General features: G+C 53.6%; 1 protein-coding gene across 9 annotated transcripts in view; it reads left to right on the top strand.

Moving 5' to 3' along the window:
* The window catches only part of KAZN (kazrin, periplakin interacting protein), a 471,267-nt gene that overhangs the window by 326,773 nt on the left and 124,866 nt on the right, over positions 1-19,628 (top strand). For 4 of the 9 annotated variants that reach the window (XR_003794372.1, XR_003794371.1, XM_029227951.1 and 1 more), the window contains exon 1: positions 12,061-12,840. The exons of 1 other annotated variant lie outside the window; for it this stretch is intronic. Coding sequence is in view for 5 of the 8 variants with exons in the window: in XM_029227951.1 (XP_029083784.1) it covers positions 12,543-12,840 (298 nt within the window). In the remaining 3 variants the exon portion in view is untranslated. Of the gene's footprint in view, positions 1-12,060; positions 12,841-13,340; positions 13,522-19,628 lie in introns of those variants that run through there. 4 more of the 9 variants (XM_029227955.1, XM_029227952.1, XM_029227957.1 and 1 more) reach the window with 2 other exon arrangements.

Genomic DNA, 19,628 nt, shown 5'->3' with positions numbered 1-19,628 from the left:
TAGTTCGCCTTCTGAAGCCACGTTTGAGACAGTGAGTCCTTCAGGTTTGCTGTTTGTCCACGTTGCCACCTGGACTTGGTTTAAATTCTTCTGAAAGCCCGGATCTGTTCGAGATACAGATCTGAAGATGCGGGAATTTCAGACTCGCCGCCCTCGTGTGCTGGCGATGCTAGGAGAGCCCCGGCTGGGCCCTGGTCGCCCACTTCCCTTCTCTGTGTAATTGTTTACATCTGCGGGGGCCTCCGGCATGTTGAACATGTTTCGAAGCATTTAACCCGAGTTGACTGATGCCTAAGAAAGGCTGAGCAGAATGTTCCAGCCAAAGCATGTTTCCAGTTTGCTTCCAGGTTATAGTGGCCAGTGGCCTAGCAGTCAGGGCTGTAGATTCCAGACACCTTCCTTTGGGCCTCAGTTTGGCCGTCTATAAAATGGGGATATAAATGTCTTTCTTCCCCCCAGGCTTCTTAGGAAGGTAGCTCTCCTGCCGGGAGCCAGGCCTTGGAGAACCCCATCTCTGACAAGTGGGACAGGCAGCTTCAGTCTGCTCTGTGCATTCTGGTAATGGGTGGAGAAGGAAATTGAGATGCAGGTGTTTTGCTGCTGACTCAGACTCGGGTGGGAAAGAAAGCAAGGTCTGGGCTCTCCCCCTGCAGTCGCAAGGCCTCGGTCAAGTTGGTTCCTCCTGGTTTGCAGTGAGCTTTGTGCTCGCTGCATGGATAGGCTGCCATGTCACAAGTTGGTGGGTGTAACCAATGCTGGGCCTTCTTTCTTTTTCCTCTTTGTGTTTTGTTAATTTTTTCCCCCGGAGGGTGGAGAAGAGGGAGGAGGGGTGGGAGGAGAGAGTTTTGCGTGGTGAGGGTGGAGAGGGAAACAGGCAGTGCTGCCCAGTGGTCACTGCCCCTCCTGGATCCGCTCCTTTAGGAGCCAAGCCTTGGGGATGGGAGAAACTTGTGGTGAGAGCCAAGGCTGGGGGACCCGGTTGTTTTCACCAAAGTTCGAAAAAAGGCCCAGTTCCAGCCCTGCCCCGCCCTTTGTCCTGGAGTTTAGTTTGAGAGATATGCACAGCATGGCATTTAGGGCTGGGCGCCTAGTCCAGTTAAGAACATGAGCTTTGCAATCAAACAGACTTCTGAGTTGGGATCCGCTGTGCCACCGGGACCTGCTCTATAACCTTGAACAAGCCTGTCCACCTGTCCTGGTCTCCGCCTCTCCACCTCCGTTTGCATGTGCAAAATGGAGAGAATGCTAGCACTGCTCCCAGCGAGAGAATTCAGTGGTCCGAGGCTTAGGGCCAGGCACATAGTCAGCACCCAAACGGGACCCAGAGCCCTCAGGCCGAGGAAGGCTGCGGGGTCAGTGCTCGCAGACCTCTTCGGGTGGGAGAAGAGGAGAAAGGCTGATTCGGGTAGGAAAAGTCTGGAAATGGCCTTGAGGCAGAGCTTGAAAATTTGTGCCTTCCAGGGTTTCGACCCAGGGGGACTGGTCACTGCAGTCAAAGAAAAGCTAGAATTAAAGCACATGTGGGAGTAGGTGCTCGCTGGTTCTGTGGAGGTAAATTCCATTGTCCGTTTTGCTTGTGCGGTTTCTGAAGGACAGTGGCACAGCTTAGGGTGCTTAGCACATAGCAGGTGGCCTTTAAGTTTCTGGGGATGCTGGGCACCCAGAAAATGGTCCCTGACAGAAACCGTTTATCAGGATTCTTTTACAGTTGCAAGGGACAGAAAATGCAACTCAAACTGGCTTAAGAATGTGTTGGTTCACATAACTGAAAAATTCAGGAGTAGATCCTGGCTTCAGGTGTGGTGTGATCCAGGACAACAAGGATACTATCTGAATCCAGTCTTTGTCTTGTTGGCGCTCCCTTCTTGGTGGCAGGATGGCCGCTACCACCTCCTGGCTCCATCCTCGCATCCATCATTAAAGAGGGCAGCTCCTGGTCCAGACTCTGACCCTGATTGGACTGATTTGTGTCATGTGCTTCCCCTCCTAAACCAATCACAGTGGCCAGGACAACTCAGCTCTCTGATGGGCCAGCCTGGGTCTTATCTCCACCTTTGAACCATGGGCTCTGGGAGTGGGTGGCTCCCCAGAGGGAAATGGAGGTGCTCTGTCTGAAAGACTGGAGGCATAGATGTCGGCTGAACCAAAAAGTCTGCTGCCCAATCCGGGGGGGGATAATGAAGAACTTTGAAAAGGTGGGATGAGCCAGCATCCCAGGGGAAGCAGTGGCTTTAAGGCTCAACTTGATAAGAGTGCTAAGATTCCTCTTTGCACCAAGAGGGTATCCCAGGACAGCTGCTGTCAGCCCACCCGACTCGAATGGGCCCCAGCTCGCTGCTTCTAAGTCCCAAGGGAAACTGTGTTCAATGCGGGTCAAGGGAGGCAGCTGGCCAGGCCCTAAGGAGAGGCCAACCCTTTCCTCTCCCATCACTCCTGCCCAGCAAGCAGATAGGAGCGGGCTCCTTAAGGCCCCCAAGGAGGCCTGGGCACCTGGCTTTGGGACCAAGCAGTCACAGCCTGTCAGGGACTCAGCCGCCCTTTCCACCCCCAGACAGATGCTGTATTTGGGGGTGCACATTCCTTCTGGAGCTAGAATCACCCACTGAGTGACTGTTGCAGACCGCCGAGGACCGTGGGGTTCCTACTGGCTGTCAGTGCATGGTGGCATCAAGCCACACGCCCAGAAAGCCTGCCAGAGGCTGTCCTTTCCGGGCTTGGGGAGCAGTGGACACAGGAAGCGAGGACCTCCAGTGATAAAAGGGCACATTCTAGGAATCAGGCCAGGCCGCCTGCAGGGACCACGTTCCGTAGCGCAGATCCTCAGGTTTGGTTCTGCCTGAGAACTAGGGAGCTGCGTGCTGGAGGTTGGCGATGCCTTCACTTCCAAAGGCATCTCTGCTTTTGAACCTGAGACTGGCACCCTTCCAGGGCTGGTGCTTGGCACACGATTATTCCTGAGTCAGTGCTTGGCGAGGGATGGTCAAAGGACGCAGACCCCTTCCCGGAGAGAATCGGATTCCCGGGATGTGGAGCTGGGTGGGCACAGCTTCCCGTGGGAAAGGTGGCCCCCCCCAAGATTGTGGAAGAGGATTAGCTTGGCATTCGGGCCCAAGACGAGTCTGGCTGAAAGGTATGTTTATGGAACAGCTCTGCAGGAAAGACGGGTTAAACAGCACCTAAAAGAGAAAACAATTACTGTGAAATATGAGAAAAAGACAAAGCCTGCATCACCTGGTGCCTGCCAGGCCCTCCCCTACCCACCTGTAGTAAGAATTACCAGGCGGCTCTCCCAGGCCCTGGAGCAGCCTTGGAATTAACACTGCTGAGGAGTGCCTGGGCGTTGTTGGAGAATCTACTTGTATTTGGTGAGTGCTGTATTGTGTCCCGTCACCCCCAAATCTTTCAGTGTCAGGATCACATGACAAAGGCCCAGAGAACATGCAAATCTCTAGCAAACCATAGACCCAGCTCTTGTCTGCCTGCCCCTGACCCTGTTCCTGGCCTAGTGGGTCTGTCTCCACATACAGGGGGGATGGAGGGAGGGATGGGAGAGTCTACATCCCTGGGAGAGCAGAGGTAGACCAAGAGGGCTGTTTTCAGCTCCCCACGCACAGACCAGGCTGGAGGGGAGCCTGGGCTGGGTGTGAGGGGACCAGACAAGCAGAAGGAAGTGATGTCAAGTCTTCCCTCCCCCATCTCAGAGGCCCGGCCCTGAGGCTGCTGTTCCCAGGCTACGGTTCCCAGATTTCTCTCTCCACAGACAAACCGTTACATTCAATCAAGTCCCACCTGGCTGGATGTCCCTGTGGAATTCCAGTCATTTACAGAGCATTGAGGAACCTTCGGGGCTGAGTCTAGAACCGAGGGCTGCATTGCTGCCTCTGCTGCCGCTGCCCTGGGCTGTTTGAATCCAGCACTCCTGTCCCTCCTTGGCTGTTGGGTCAGCTTAGCCAAGAGGTTCTGCGATCTCAGGCCTTCCAGGCTGGGGGAGGGATGCAAACAGTGGTATCTGTCCCAGGAGGGTTTGAGGGCCCCCTTGTAACTGCGGGCCCTGAGAGGACACATAGGCTTTGCCTGCCTTGTGGGGCAGCTGTACCGCAGGAGAAGAGGTAGAATATAACTCAGTAGTGACCAGAAAAGACTCTGCAGCCAGACCACCCGGGTTTAACCACATGTTTTCTCCATGCCTCAGTTTCTTCTGTAAAGTGGGTGCATCACCTTGGGTTATTGTGAGGATTGAGAATTAATGGTGTGAGGATTTAGAACTGTTCTGGCATATGCACGAGTGACTCAAAAAGTGTCACTGTTATCACCATGATGATGGTGAAGAATGAATTCAAGAACAGAGGGAATGCAACATAGGAATGCAGCTGCCTGTTTCTCTCCATGTGCTCCCCCCGCAGAAAGGCAGAACAGAGGAGGTGCCCTTAGGCCGCTGGTGAAGACCCTCACCCCCTCAGCCTGGGACGTGGGCTCTGCCAGCGACCCCCTCTCTGACTCTGCCTTTTCAGGACTCCCTTCCGCCATCAGGTACTGGCTTCCTTGGACACGAATACATCTGGTCCTGTTTAGTCTTGGGGCCTGGGAGCCCATCTCTTACGGGGATTTGATATGAATCATTGTACCTCAGTCTTAACATTTTAACCCTCCAAGAACCGTCTGATTCCTAATTTTTAGAACAAGCATCGTCCTAATGTTCTGGGACTACCACCTGGACCAGACTTGGCAGTGAGGACAGTAACGGCAGTCCCGGCAGCAGTGGTGGCTTTTGAGCGCCCACGGCCTTCCGGCCGCTGCTGGACCAGCCCATGGCGGGGGTGCTGCACGACCCACAGGCTGACCTGGGCTCCGTCCCACACACCCCCAGCACCTCCGAGCTCAAGCGGGGTCACTACAGCCCTGCGTGGGTGCCATGAGGATCCGGTGAGATGAAGCCTGTAGTCCAGTGGGTGGCATCCTGCACAAAGTCGGGGCTCAGAACATGGCAGTGCCATCAGCCATCGTCTCTGCCAGAAAGGGTGTTTGGACCAGAAGGGAACCATGACATCATTAAGCAGAGCGTCGTGTCACCTGGAAGTGACCTCCATCCGGCCAGGGCCAGCGGGGCATGGTCCAATTTGTCTGCTACAGGGCAGGTATAGCTCAAGTGAACGGAGGTTGTCCACAGAGCCCGGGGTTGGACTCAGGCTCCCCTTTTCCTGAGGCGTGCTGGAGGGCAGGGGGCCGGTGAGCTCGGTACCTGGATTTGGGGGGAAGATCTATAAAAGTGAGTGAATGGAAAGCCTGAACTATGTTACTGCTATATATGTATATATATGTATATTTTTAGGTATAATTTCCTACAGCAAAGTGCACAGGTTTTAAGGGTACCATCTGAGTTCAGAGAGTTTTGACAGATGTGTGCTTGGCTGTTTATTACCCGCGACAGGCAGCCAGGGACTGTCACTCCAGCCTGCCCTCCCTTCGGAGCCCCCTGTGCCCTTGGTCCTGCCTTTGCCCTGCAGACTGGGTGACTCAGCCTTCTCTGTCATTTAATCCACCCCTTCCGGGTTGGGAGGCCCACAAGTCTGGGCTCCCAGGTTCTTGGGGCCAAGGCCTCTCCTCGGAACATCGGGGAGGTTTGCCCTTTTCTATAATAATGATCTTGACGAGCTCCATATGACCCCCATTTAGAAGCTTCTGGAATGTTTCCACTTAGATGATTGCTTTGTTAAATGTTTACTACAGGCTTGGGAGACTGGCCTTGGCTCCAGTTTCAGATAAACTCAGAGGTCACTTGTCCTAAGGTCAAATAGCCAGGAAGCGGGGGAGCCGGGACTGAGCCCTGGTGGCTGACCCAGACCAGCCTGGCCCAGCACTGGGCTGGCGCTGGGCGTCGGGTGTGAGCAGAGCAGAGCCCCTGCTGGCTCCATGGCCACATCCTTCTCCAGGAGCTGCGTGGGAACGGTGACCCGGGGGAGGGCCATGCACGGAGTGGCCGGCTCCCTGTGACCCACCTCCATGTGGGAAACAAAAGCAAGCCCATACCTGATGGGGGGCACGCCTGCCTCCCCTGCCATCCATCAGGGCAAGCCTGCGGCGGCCCGTGGATTTTGTGGCCCTGTCCCCCTGCAAGATAGTACAGCGAGGGACTTCCCTGGGGGTCCAGTGGCTCAGGGTCCGCACTCCCAATGCAGGGGCCCCAGGTCAGGGAACTAGATCCCACATGCAGCAACTAAGGGTTCACATGCTGCAACTAAAGATCCCACGTGCCGCAACTAAGATCCGACGCAGACAAATAAATAAATATTAAAAAAAAAAAAAAAAAGATAGTAGTGCAAGAGTTTGGACTGGGGTGGGTGCCGGAGCTAGACTGCTCTGACCCTGCATGACACTGGTCAAGTCACCTAAATCCTGTGCCTCAACTTCCCCATCTGTTGAAGGGGGTGATGATAACAGGACCTACTTCATGAGGTTATTGCGAGGATTCACTAGTTATCGTTAAGGAGTGTAACAGACTTACCACAGAGCCTGGAGCACATATTATGTGCTCCCGAAGTGTTAGCAAAGGAATCGTCATTGTGATACACGGTGGTTACAGTATTATTGCTGTTTGGACCTTTGGCTTGGGAAGGCCAGACTCGTGAACCGGCCACCCACCGAGAGAGCTCCGAGGCCTCTCGCTGCCTGTTCACACATCCTGTTCTTGGACGGTGCCCCACAGTCACGGAGAGTAAGTGTTTTTCTTTGTCTTCTTCCTCTCCCGCCCCAGCCCTGTGAGCTCACAAAAATTAAGCCAGGAAAGGACTTGTCGCAAAACTGGGGGCTCTTCCCCAGGGCCAGGAGCGGTCACCTCCCTCCTGTGCTGTGTGGATTCCTCCACAGTCCCCACCTCCTCCTCCCACTGCCCAGAATTCACAGCTGAGGCGGCCGCAGGGCAGACCCCGGAGGTGCTGGCCCTCAGCAGCCACCTGAACTCGATCTCAGCCGGTAGCACGCGCTGCTGTGCTTGGTTCTGGAGAACTGGTAGATCAGCAGGGAAATCAAAGGCTCTCCTGTGCCAGATGGCCCTGCCCAGCTGGTGCCGCTCCAGGTCTCGAGACACAGGTGCAGGGCTGAGCTGTGCTCGCCAGGCCCCAGGCTCTGTTCTCTCCCCTTGGCATCTTTTCTGCTCCCTGTGCGTGTTGCCTCCTTGTTACAACGTTGCTGCCACAGCTCTAACCACAAGTCCACTTTCCAGACAAGAAGGCACGGAGGAGGCAAAGCCCTATTTTCTTAAAGGGCAGTCTTCCTCAGGGACTTTCACCTACATCTCATGAGCCAGAACTGGGTCACACAGGCAACTCTAGCTGCAAGGGAGGCCAGGAAATGGCGTTTTAAAAATGGCGAGCACTCGCTGCTCTTACAAACAGAAGGAGGTGTGCTACAGAGGGGCAGGGTTAGGGTCTCCCCAGCTCCCTCTGTCACCTGAGTAGCTGTGCCACACCTCCTTGCCCTTGGGAAGAGGCCTCTGGGGGCTTCCACTGTGTGGCCTGCCTGCTCCCCCCAGGGCAGCGTCATTGGTAACTGCTGGCCTCCCCGGGGGTGGGAGAGCCGCTGTCTCCCAGGCAATGCTTACTTCCGGCTTCCATGGCCTAGAGCTCTGCCGGGTTTGTGGCTTCTTTGGCACCAGGCCCTTTTACCACCACCGGCCCGCTGCCCTAAGGTCCGTGGTTGCCCAGCGTCGGCAGAAAGGTATGCAATTGATCTTTCCCTTTTGTGTCCCTGGGCCAGGGCCAGTGTGGTTTCTCCAGGAACATGGCTCCTTCCCCAGCAGCTCTCCCGCCTTTGGCACAAGGCTCCCTCCTGTCCGTGTGTCTGCGGCCCGCGCTGCACCAGGTGCTTCACAAACCCCGCTTCTTCCCTTCCCCACCTCGTGCCCCTGAACGAGCACTGACCAGGAGCTCCGTGCCCCGACAGGGTGGTCTCTGTGCTTTTGACATGTGACGGGTGTGCCTGAGGAACTGAGTTGTTTGTTGTGACTAGTTTACGCTTAAGTAGCCACGTGTGCCTGGTGGCTGCCTCACTGAGCAGTGCAGCTGTGGAGCAGAGCAGGGACCCCTGTCCCGCCAAGGGGAGAAATGCACAATCGGTAGCATTCATCTAGATTCCTGAAGAGTGCATCCCTCTAAGGGCACTGAGATTATGAAGGCCCAGAGAGGGATAGTGACTTGCCCAAGGTCACACAGCAAGGTAGCAATCCCTCTGAGACAGCAACGCAAGTCCTCCAACTTTCACTTCTTCATTGCTTCTGAGGAATGTGGTCGCTCCCCTCTGTGAGGGGAGGAGGAGTTGGGGGCACGAGGGCACACACAGCACTCATCGTGCTTAGCACGTTTAAGTGTATTACCTGTGAGTCTCATTCCCATCACTCGCATTTCACAGGTGAGGCCACTGAGGCCCAGGGAGGGGAAGTGCCTGTGAATGGTCCTGAAGCCTTACAGGGCTTCAGTCTTGTGAGGCTCTCTGTGATTGCAGTCCCAGGACTGTCACCCCTCTCTGCCCCTGGAAGGGTCCAGGCTGTGCAAGGTCTAGTCCAGCCAGGGCAGGTGCAGTTAGTAAGCTTGGACAAGGCTCTCTCTTTTTGTGGAGTTGTTTTTCCAGCCTGGTCTCCTAAGACTTGGTTCCTGCAGGAGATGTACTTGGTATCCCGCCCTCCTGCTTCTTCAGAGCCTGACTCAAGGGGCAGGGCCTGGGTGTCAGGTACACCTATTAGCAACGTGAGCGCAGGAAAAATTTGCATTTGCCACTGTTAGCTCAGGATAGGGGCACCCAGCCCCGTCTTGCTCTCGTCCAAGAGCAAGGGGCAGAGAAGGCTGTGCCAGGCTATTCTGTGCCTTAACCTCCTTCCTCCTGTGAGATAATTTAGTAACACAGCCCTTTCTCATGATGGCCTCGTTTCATTGCAATGGAAGTAGGGTTGCTGGATAAAACACAGCATGCCCAGTTACACTTGAATTTCATATAAACAACAAATCAGTTTTTAGCATAAGTATGTTCCATGCAATATTTGAGACATACTAAAAATTATTTGTCGTCTATCTGAGATTCAAATTTAACTGTGCACCTGGGCTTTTTGGGTTTGTTTTGCTTCACTTTGTTTTATTTTGCTAAATCTGGCCACCCTGAATGGGTGACATTGTCCCCAAGCAGTGTACATGGCAATTGAGAGCCGGAAACATCATGGGGCTTGCTCAGGGTCACGACAAGTCCCTGGCCAGGACTGGATTTGAAGCCGGGTCTCTTGGAATCCTCTTCCATTTGCATAGACAGCAAACAACCTCAGTGGCTTCCTCTGGGCAGTTTAAGGAAGCCCAGAAGTCATGCCCATAAAATAAAATCAAACAGCCCTGGCTTCCACTTGCCTGGCAATGTAAATATAAACGGGGATGCTTAGCAGTCACTCACACCTTATCGTGAAATAACCGTTTGGTGACAGTTGAGTGGGGACAGGCCCCGGCAGGATGGGTGACTGGGGAGAATTGATGAAGGAGGGTGTCTTGGTCCATTTGGGGTTGCTAGAACAAAAGTAGCCAGTGGCTTATAAACAACAGAGATTTGTTTCTTAAAATTCTGAAGACTGGAAGTCCGAGAGCCAGGCATTGGCAGATTCCGTGTCTGGTGAGGACGCTCTTCCTGGTTAATAGACAGCCGTCTTTTCGTTGTGTCTTTTGCTCCACCCGCATGACCTCCCAAAGGCCTCACCTCCAGGTACCATCATCACATGGGGCACTAGGTTTCAACATAGGAATTTTATGGGGACACAGACATTCAGTCTGTGGCAGGAAGCAAGAATGAAAATTCCAGAGTCTTAAGCACTGCTAGAGACGGCGAGCCAGGGCTGGGGGCACAGTGGTGGTTGAGGTTAAGACCTTTTATGATCTGACCCTGTCGCACCTCCCCCGGCTTCCGTGCTCTTCCTCACCTGTTACTGGTCACGGGTTGCCCAGGGGTCTTTCCAGCCTTCTCGCCTTTGCCCGTACTGTCCCCGCTGCTCACTGCCCTGCCATCTTCCGAGGCCCGTTTCAAATGTTCCTGTGCTCCAAGCACATGCCACACCTGCTTTGCATTATGCTTACTTGTGTGTGCTGCTTCTACTTGCTGGAGATTTCTCGAGGCCAAGGGTGTTCCCTTCTTTATGAACACCCTGCTCCAGGCCTGTCTTATAGGCGACCTGCAAATGTTTGTCTGGAATGATGGCAGGGGAGGGGCCCCCAATGCAAACCTCCTACTTTGCAGTTTTGCTAAGAGACCTGGACAGTTCCCAGCCTGCACTTGAGTCTGTCCATGTCAGAGCAACCAGGAGGTCCCTTGCAGACAGCCTGCCTCCCCGGGGTGCAGGTTTAGGTTTCTGCAGTCCGTGTTCACTGTGGGGTTTGGGAGCACTGGCCCGAGGGTGGGACCTGTCTGGAACCTTCACCCAGGGGTCTCCAGTGCCTTCAGCGGCAACTGGCTTGGGGCAGGTGCCCATGAACTCTTGCTGGGTGGACAGATGGCTGGAGGAGATCATTCGATTGTCGTGTGTCATCATATAGTATTCAGGGCACTTGAGACCCCTCAGCGAATGAGCTAGAGCAGAGCTACCAGGCCTGCTCTCGGGGAGCCGTGCCCACTGGGCACGCACACGGTAACGCATGGGTGGGCCTCCCACATTAACGAGGGGTTTGGGGTGCGTTGTCCGAACTGCTGTCAGAAGTGGACCACGGGTGAGGGCCTCTTTAGGGCTCTTGAGGTGACAGTAGGGCTGAGACTGCCCGACAGGGAGGAACCTGTGAAGAAGGAAGGAAGCTCTTCCAGCGGCCCTGAGGCGGGACAAGTCTAGCACCTTCCAGAACTGAAAGTCCCCCCGCAGGTGGCCTGAGGGAGGCCTCAGATGGGCTGATGGGGCGGGAAGCCAGGGAGGGTTTTCAGTGCAGGAGTGAGGTGGGACGCCCTGCATTTCAGGCTTTTGTGGGGAGGTTGGGTGGGGGTCAAGGAGCTGGGAGGGCAGGGCGGCCTCCCCTTGTGTGGGTGGCAGCTGGACCCAGGTGGCCTCAGAGGAGGCGGTTGAAGTAGACCAGAGAACAGGGGCTGGAACCAGTGCCACCCTTCCCCAGGCTTCTGGGTGTGGAGGGACCCCGGGTCCCCGAGGCCTCAGCTCTGCTCCCCGTGGCCTGCCCCCCACCCTAGACCTGGCTCTGCCTTTGTGTCCAGGCTCCCCAAGGAGTGCAGGTTGTAGCGCCTTAGAGAACGCCGGGTGCTGCTAAGAGGGTCAGGCGCCTGGGGAGACGCAGCCCCCGTCTCACCGGCACTGAGCGCTCGCCGTATACGCTGAGCACATGCCCTGGACCAGGCTTCCTCCTGCGTCTCAACCCTGAGGGTTAGACCCATTTTATAGAAGGGGCGTGTGAGGCTTAGAGGGGAAGGGACTTGCTCGTGATCGCACTCCTGGTCAGCGAGGGAGCCAGACCGGAGACCCGGGACCTCGAAAGCCGTGCCGCAGCCATGTCCTCTGACCCTCACAGGCGAGGACTGCATCCCCTGCTACCGTGGGAGCATGGGACAGGGTGGTGTCGGGGGGCAGCTGTGTCACTGGAAGAGCAGGGAAAAGGGTGTCGCAGGTGGAGGGCCCTGCAGGGGCAAAGGCCCTGAGGCTGGAAAGAGCTTGGCCTGTCGCACAGAGAGGGACCAGCGTGCAGGAGGGTGGGGAAAAGGGAGAGAGCGATGTGTGAGCTTAGTGATGCAAGCCAAGACCAGCCACTCCAGGGCCGGCTTCCATGAGCATCTCAGAACCTCTTTTTTTTTTTCTTTAACATCTTTATTGGAGTATGATTGCTTTACAATGGTGTGTTAGTTTCTGCTGTATAACAAGGCGAATCAGCTATACATACACATACATCCCTATGTCTCCTCCCTCTTGCATCTCCCTCCCACCCTCCCTATCCCACCCCTCTAGGTGGTCACAAAGCTCTGAGCTATGCGGCTGCTTCCCACTAGCTATGTCTTTTACATTTGGTAGTGTATATATGTCCATGCCACTCTCTCACTTTGTCCCAGCTTACCCTTCCCCGTTCCCGTGTCCTCAAGTCCATTCTCTACGTCAGAAGCTCTTTTAATCGGTCTCTGAGTGAGGTGAGCATCTCGGCCTGGGTGTGCACTGTCCTGAGTAATACTGTCGCGTTGACTGTGCCTGGAGTCGACCAGGTCTGGGTTCACATCCCACCTCTGCTACCTACTCACTTTATGCCCTTGTGGAGTTTCTTAATCTCTCCGAGCCTTGACTTTCTAGTCTGTGAGATGGGGGGTGAAGCATCCTGCCCCCGGAGGTTTTGGTAAACAAGGTAAAGCACGTAAAGCGTAACTGGGAGTGCTGCTGGCTTGGGACTGCAGTGCTGACCCCTGAGAGCCCTAGAGAGTGTGGTGGGAGGCAGGGAGTCCCACCAGGCGTGCTCTGCAGACTGTGGGCGGGGCCCAAGACTGGGGCGGGGCCTCCTTGCAATAAGGTCGTTCGGGGGTTTTCCTACACATAGTAGGACAGGCCCTGAATGCAGAGCAAACAGGGAAAGCCAAAGCACCTTCAAACTGTCCCCAGAAAAGTGAGCGAGCGGGAGCCACTGTCCCCCGCTCTAACCGTGTGCCCTTCTCCCCTAGCACTGCTGCGGGAGGAAGTGTCCCGGCTCCAGGAGGAAGTCCACCTTCTCCGGCAGATGAAGGAGATGCTCATGAAGGACCTGGAGGAGTCGCAGGGCGGCAAGTCCTCCGAGGTCCTCGCGGCCACCGAGCTCAGGGTCCAGCTGGCCCAGAAGGGGCAGGAGCTAGCCAGAGCCAGAGAAGCGTTGCAGGGTGAGTGACAAGTGGGCGACAGCTCCCTCCCCTCCCTCGCCTGGGCCTCAGCTGGGGCCACAGGGACACCAGGAGCCAGGGTCCTGCCTCTGCAGGGGCAGTGACGTGGCCCCAGGAGCCTCCCGGCGCCCAGCCCCCAGCCCAGGCTGCCCCTTCCTTTTTGGGTGGAATCCTGCGTCTTGCTGGGTCGGGTACAGATGTCATTCCCTCCTGCAGTGTGACCGCCTCGTGTTCTCCATCACTGCCGGTCATGGGGCGCCTCCTTCTGAGGTGTGTGAATGGCAGGTAGTTATCTTTGCTGAACGAGGATGCTGACCCAGAAGCTGGGTCGCCTCTTACTCAGAGCTCTCAGGGTCCTGCGGCGCCTCCCCTCACAGGACAGTGCGGGGGTGCTGGGTTTTGTGCTGGAGGACACATCCCTCCCCCACTTCACTCGTGCTCACGGCAGTGGGCTCTCCAGGGGAGGGCTCAGGCCTCTTCTCTCGTTGCTTGCTCTGCAGGAGCTCCCCTCTAAGGAGCGCAGCATCCAGCCCTGGGTTGGGGGAAGAGTTAGGAGAGAAACTGCTTTCGGAGACCACCGGGCGCATGTGTCAGCTGCTTTCCTCAGAGCCGGCCTGGGGTACTGGCAGCCGGCATACCCATCTCTCCTGGGAGCCACCTGCCCACACTGCGTCTCACAAGGTTATTTGAGAAAGGTTGGGAGTCATCCCCTCCCAGTCCTGCAACGTGAAACGTTGGGGGAGAAAATATCTTGGGTGGGGTCTGCCTTGATCTCTTGAGCCCCGCTTAGTGTCTTTGATTCTCCTGGGGCGGGGGGGGGGGGGGGGGGGGGGAAGGGCAGTAAAACTTGGCACCCTCCTTTCCACTTACCACTTCCTAGAACGATAAATACTCTCTCAATAAAGACTTCATTTCTGAGGCCAAAGCAGGTTTATTCCTTCGGTTGATTTCGGGCTGCTGTAGCAAAGACCCCAAAACAGGGTGGCTTAAAGAATCTGTTTGTCTCTCTCTTCTGTAACCATCCCAGGGGGCATTTCAGGCTGGTGGGCATCTCTGCTCCCCTCGGCCTGTGAAGGATCCAGGGAAAGGGCCAAAATTCAGGGTCAGAGATTCCCTTTGGCAAGAGCGTGGCCGCAGGGAGTGCTGGGCATCCGCGTCCCAGCTACAAGGCTAACTGGGCGGGGAGGGAGAGGGGATTGTGCTGGATGGTTAGTCGGCTCTGTCCTTGTGGGTTTCCCTGACCACAGGTGTGAAGTGAGCAGCAGGACACTGGCTAAGCCAGCTGTCTGGCCAACACGCCACCACCCGTCCCCCAGGAAGCCTGGGATGCTGGTGTGCCCTCACCCGGCTGCGCCAGCCCCTCTCTGCGTTCTCCCCAGCAGTACATGTTACTCTTAAAGCTGGGTAGACACCTTCCTGTTGGGGTGTTGTTTCCGGTGGGGCCACCTGGACAGTGTTCTGGGTGATCTCTTCAGGCCGTAGCAGGCAGGTGGTCTGTGTCACGGTGCAGCTGACGCCGTGTGAGCAGAAGTCACCGTGCCAGGCACGCGTGCTTTCTCTATGCAACCCTCCTGCGGTCCAGGCAGATCTATAGAAGCTCCCTCCACTCCCAGCTTCCCGGGGGCCTCGGAACATCCCCACCCTTCTCAGGAAGGAGATCCAAGTCTCAGGAGTCTCCCATGGGCACGTGTTGCTGGGTCCAGGCCGTGTGAGCTGACGTCCTTTGGTCTCGCCAGGTTTCACGATCCTGCAGAGTCGAGGCTGCCTCAGGAAGCAGCCAGACGCTGTCTCAGCCTCCTTTGCTGGTGTTCATTCCAGGACAGAGTCACCTGCCTTCTGTGTCCTGGGCCACGGAAAGAATTCTCACCTGTATTCCCCCTTCTGTACCTGGGAGGAGGAGGAATACCTCTCTCTGCTGTTCCTGTGCCCAGGGGTGTGGGCAGGGAGTGAGCAGAGGCTCATTTACCCGCCGGCTGCCCAGCTCCTGGAGCAGACGGCTCTCCAGACCTCAGTGTTCTGATCTGAGTGATGGGACAGTAACAGTGAATTAAATGAGGTCGTGTCTGTGAAGGCGGGAACCATGATGTGCACCCTCGTCCGTTTAGCCCACAGGGCACAGAGCTATGCAGGCATTTCTTCCCAACTCTGTGCTGTACGATTTCTTATCCATCCGCAAAGGTCTTCAGGGCCTTGCTCAGGGACCCAGAGATCCCCCAAAGGCGACTGCTTTGTAGGAACAATAACCTCATCAACAAGGACTCGTCAGTATTCATTCAAGGAAAGCCTTATTGAGCACCTACTGTGTTCCATCATTGTTCTATGCACTTGGTCTACCATTCACCCCACCACTGCTGCTGGAACAGTTTCAACCCCTTTCACAGATGGAGACAGCTGAATGAGGCTCAGGGAGGTTAAGTAACTTGGCCAAGGTGACAGAGCTAATTAGCAGCAGAGTCCGAAACTTTTTCCACTGCACTAAACACCTCATCTCCCCTCTGGATGAGGTCACGAGGGGTGAAGTTGGCCTGGACAAGAGAGACAGGAGGCCATCCTCGCTCAGTCACGGGGACAGCAGACTCTGGAGTCAGATCTGGGCATGAATCCCATCTCTGTCACTTACTAGCTGTGTGGCCTGGGGCAAATTCCTTAACCTCTCTGAACCACAGTTCCTTTGCAGAAGGCAACAGTAACAATACCTACTTTTGTTATAATTGAGGCCAATAATAGTAGCTACTTCACAGGTTGTCATGAGGATTAAATGACGTATAAAGCGCTTGGCCCAGAGCCAAGTACCGTTAGTACAAATACTTAGTGATTATCTGATGAGACAGGGTTTGGCAGGCTTCCTCAGATCGGTTTGGAGATGTTGGTCGCCTGATTCCCATTTGGGGTAGCCCAGACCTTAGACCCCCTGAGCCCATCTAAGTTCAAGGTAGCAAGCAACTCAAGCATCCTGCCTGGCATTCTACAAAGTCATAAATAAGATGCTTCCTCCCCAGCCACAGCACATGGTGAGTAAATTGCAGACAGATGTGGGCAGAAGGAGGCTGGGGCATGAAAAGGGATTTATATGCCCATAATGAGAAGGACGAGAATAAATGCACAAGCCAAGTACACGGCAGATGTGGGGCGACACTTGTTAATAACGAGCGTCCCTGCGGTGGGAAGACGCAAAGCCCCCAAAGACTTCCACTCTGGCCAGTCCCCACCGGCCCACCCTCAGTCTTTGGTTTGGGGGTGGTTGAAACTGGAATTCTTCGGCACGTGAGAGGATTAGGAACTCAAGCAAACATGCAAACATTGATGGTTCCAACATCAAAGCAACGAAAAGAATCAAGTCTGGCGAGAATGGGGGTTTAGAAGTTTCCTTTGTTTCTGTGGGGACGAGTCTGGGAATGTTTGGTTTGGGATTTTGGTCTCATCGTGAGTTTAAAGGCAGAAGCCCTGAATGACTGTTTAATAAGGAATGGTGTCATCGCGTGAGTAAACTTACCCCAGAGTCCCTGCATGACTGCAGCCCTACGCCTGTGGTGAGCTGGTCGCCCGTGGGACCCCTCTGGGGTGTCTTGATTTCTCCAGGCCCCCTCAGTTGCATTGATTTCTCCGAGAAAACGTGTCTAAATCTTCAATTCATTTTAAAAGGACAGTACTAAACCCATTACATGCTAACATTATTTTTAAATGAAAACGACTGTATTTTCCTAAACAAAAAGATTTGAGGGAAAAGAGCAGCATTGTTTCACAATTTTGCAAAAATGTTTTAATGTCTGACTCCATAGAAGACTGCTGAGTTCTCGTTACCTACTCTTTCAGTCAGGCTGCTATGATTTGTTGTTTTGGTTGAAGATCTAGCATCACACAGATGTGTAGCTGGAAGAGGGAAGAGTGTATTAATTGCCTTATTAGATAATTATGGACATTTTTCTTTGACTTCATACTAACTCACCAAATGGTAGTTTCTTAGAGGTTTGCTGAGTGTGGAATTATCCAGTGAAGGTTTTGTGCTCTGTTAGGCTGGACAAAACCATGGGTCTAATTGCTACTTTGAATGGCTATTGTACCCACACATGATTTTTTTTTAATCTAACATTGATCACCTGGAAAATATTGGTTCACTGAGCAATGCACATCCTCCAAATCTTGGCATATTTCAGTATCCAACATCAATAAGTCATATCTGTTAACATCACCACCAATCTCATTAGAAAAGTCTTTAAGTCTTGAGGAGCTGGTAAACTCATAGTGGCAGATCAAGTTTGCCCAAATTTGGATTTTTGCTCAAAAGTTCAAGTTTTATCACTGGCAACAAATACTGTCATTTGTTTTCCTAGAAGTAACAGGCTCACTTACTTCATGTGTTCACTTAGTTCGGTAGTTTGCCAGATACCATAGTTTGTACGTTGGTCCTTCTTTCAAGTACAAATGGTGAGCTACGAAAATGTGGCTAGTTTAGCTAGCAACTCAAACAGTTGCACACATGATTTTCCTTGAGACAGCCATTGTACTTTGGTATGCAGCAAAAGAACTTTAAGTGTACTTCCCATTTTATTAAAAAATATGTACTTGGGAATCAAGTTTTAATAGAATTAATTATTTTTACGGCTTCATCAAGGTTATTCTTAAGTAAAACTGTCCTCCCCCCCTTTCTTTCAACTATGACTACGTTGTGTAAAAAACTCAGTGACTACTAATACAGTTTGATGCCACTGTTACGATTTCTGCTAAGATGTCAGCATTTCACCCAGCATTGCTTTTGCACCAACATAGCAAATACTAACACAGTAAAACAGGCAAATAATGTCAGAGTGTTACTATGAAAATAGTTTTCCTCTTGGACCCCCTGCAATGTTATTGTTGGTGGTAGTGGTGGTGACAGCTAGCATTTTTGAGCACTTTTTATATGCCACACACTTTAGCTCCTTTAATTCTCACAACAAGAGTATGAGGTGGGCTGTCAATGTGCCAAGATTACACAGCAGTACCTGGTTAGGGCCAGGTTCAGACCTCAGCAGGGTGGCTCTGGAGCCCTTAGGTGACACTGGCGGGGCAGAGAGGGCATTACTGCAGGGGAAATAGCTTGAGCAAAGGCAAGAAGGCCAGCCTGTGTATGGGGCTGGGAAGGTGGAGGCTTTGCATTCAGGGCCGTACCCTGAAGTTCAGGGACATGGAGGTTTTGAGCAGGAGAAAGCAGTTTGAGGAGTGAGGTGTTGAAGATGTTCCTGTGTCCCTTTCCCACCCTCTCCTTGCCTTTGCAGCCTCGTCTCCTTCTAGCACGTGGATGCACATGTTATGTACACGTGGTTCTTAGATGTGCCTGTGGATCCTCTCCCTTCTTTCTCCTCTGAGTCTTTGCGTTTGCTCTTCTTCTCCCCCAGCCTCCTGATGGTCACTCTTCCTCCAAGTCCTGATTCAGGCTCTGCTTCCTCCAGGAATCTTTCTGAACCATCCTCCACTCGATGGGTCCGGGGCCTGTGGTTGGCAGGATCATACTCCTTCACCCCCAAGACGTCTGCATCCTAATTTCTAGAGCACGTGAATATGGTAGTTTACGTGGCAAAGGAGAATTAAGGTTGTTAATCAGACATCCTTAAAATGGAGGGATTATCCTGTAGGCCCAGCGTAATCCCAAGGTTCCTTCAGAGTGAAAGAGGAGGCAGAAGAGTCAGAGATAGAGAAAGTCAGAGAACAGAGGCTGGACATTCAACGTGAGGACCCAATCCACCATTGCTGGTGTTCAAGGTGGAGGAAGGGTCCATAAGCCAAGGAATGTGCGTGGCCTCTAGAAGCCGGGAAAGACAGATTCTCTCCTAAAGCCTCCAGAAGGAATGTAGCCCTGCCCACACCTTGATTTTAGTCCTCTGAGACCCATTTCAGACTTCTGACCTCCAGAACTATAAGATACTAAATCTGTATCTTTTTAAGCTGCTAAATTTGTAGTTTGATACGGCAGCGGGAGGAAACGAATAAGGGCCCCTCCTCCCTGGACTTCACAGCCCTAGATGCTGAGCTCCCTCAGGACTCAGCACACATGGAGGGGCGTCTGTTTCCTACCCGGTTTGCCACTTGCCAGGCTCCTACAGGCACAGTACCCAGCACAGATTCAGCCTCACCATCTGAACAAAGTCGATGATTGGTGAGCACGGCGGAGAAGAAATGATGCCCAAGTTTCCTCTCTTTAGCACAAGGAATAAGCCCTGTTGGGGCCTTTTCCCTGCCTCACAATGAGTCACCTGTCCTAGACTGAGCTCCTGGCAGGAACTGAGCCTTATTGTTTAATTTGCTCATTCGACAAATGTTTCATGAAAACTTCCCCACAATAGAACCTGTACCTGTGGCTCAGATAATTCAGAGGCAAGTGGAACCCAGGCCCTGCCCAGAAACCCACAACATACTCAATGCAAGTTGGTTGAATAATATATTTTTTCATGACCAACGAGGCTTGAAGATAAGAATCTATGCCACAGATATTCTGCTTGAAGAGTTCTGGGGTGCAGAGAATGTCTTAGGCCTTGAGCAGCAGGGGACACCAGTGTCCTTTAGGTTCCTAGCAGGTGTGGCCATGCTTTGGCTGCCATTGTAACCAGTCCTGCAGGCAGTGGGGTGGTAGGTGGCCTGAGTGGCTATTGAATAAAATGATGTGTTACCGATGCTGGGATGGCTCTGCCCACCTGCTTTTTTACACACACATCCTTGTCTCCAGAGCTGTGTGGGTTTGAAAAGCAACTTAATGTTTCCTGTTTCCCTTCCCACATCCGCACTCCACTCTTTGTTTCATTCCTTGCATCAAA

Source organism: Monodon monoceros, unplaced genomic scaffold (genome assembly GCF_005190385.1).
Source record: "Monodon monoceros isolate NGI ecotype Baffin Bay Population unplaced genomic scaffold, NGI_Narwhal_1 Super_Scaffold_18, whole genome shotgun sequence".
NCBI classification, from domain to species: Eukaryota; Metazoa; Chordata; class Mammalia; order Artiodactyla; family Monodontidae; genus Monodon; species Monodon monoceros.
The sequence above is the reverse complement of the archived record's forward strand: the minus strand, read 5'-3'. Positions and strand labels throughout refer to the sequence as shown.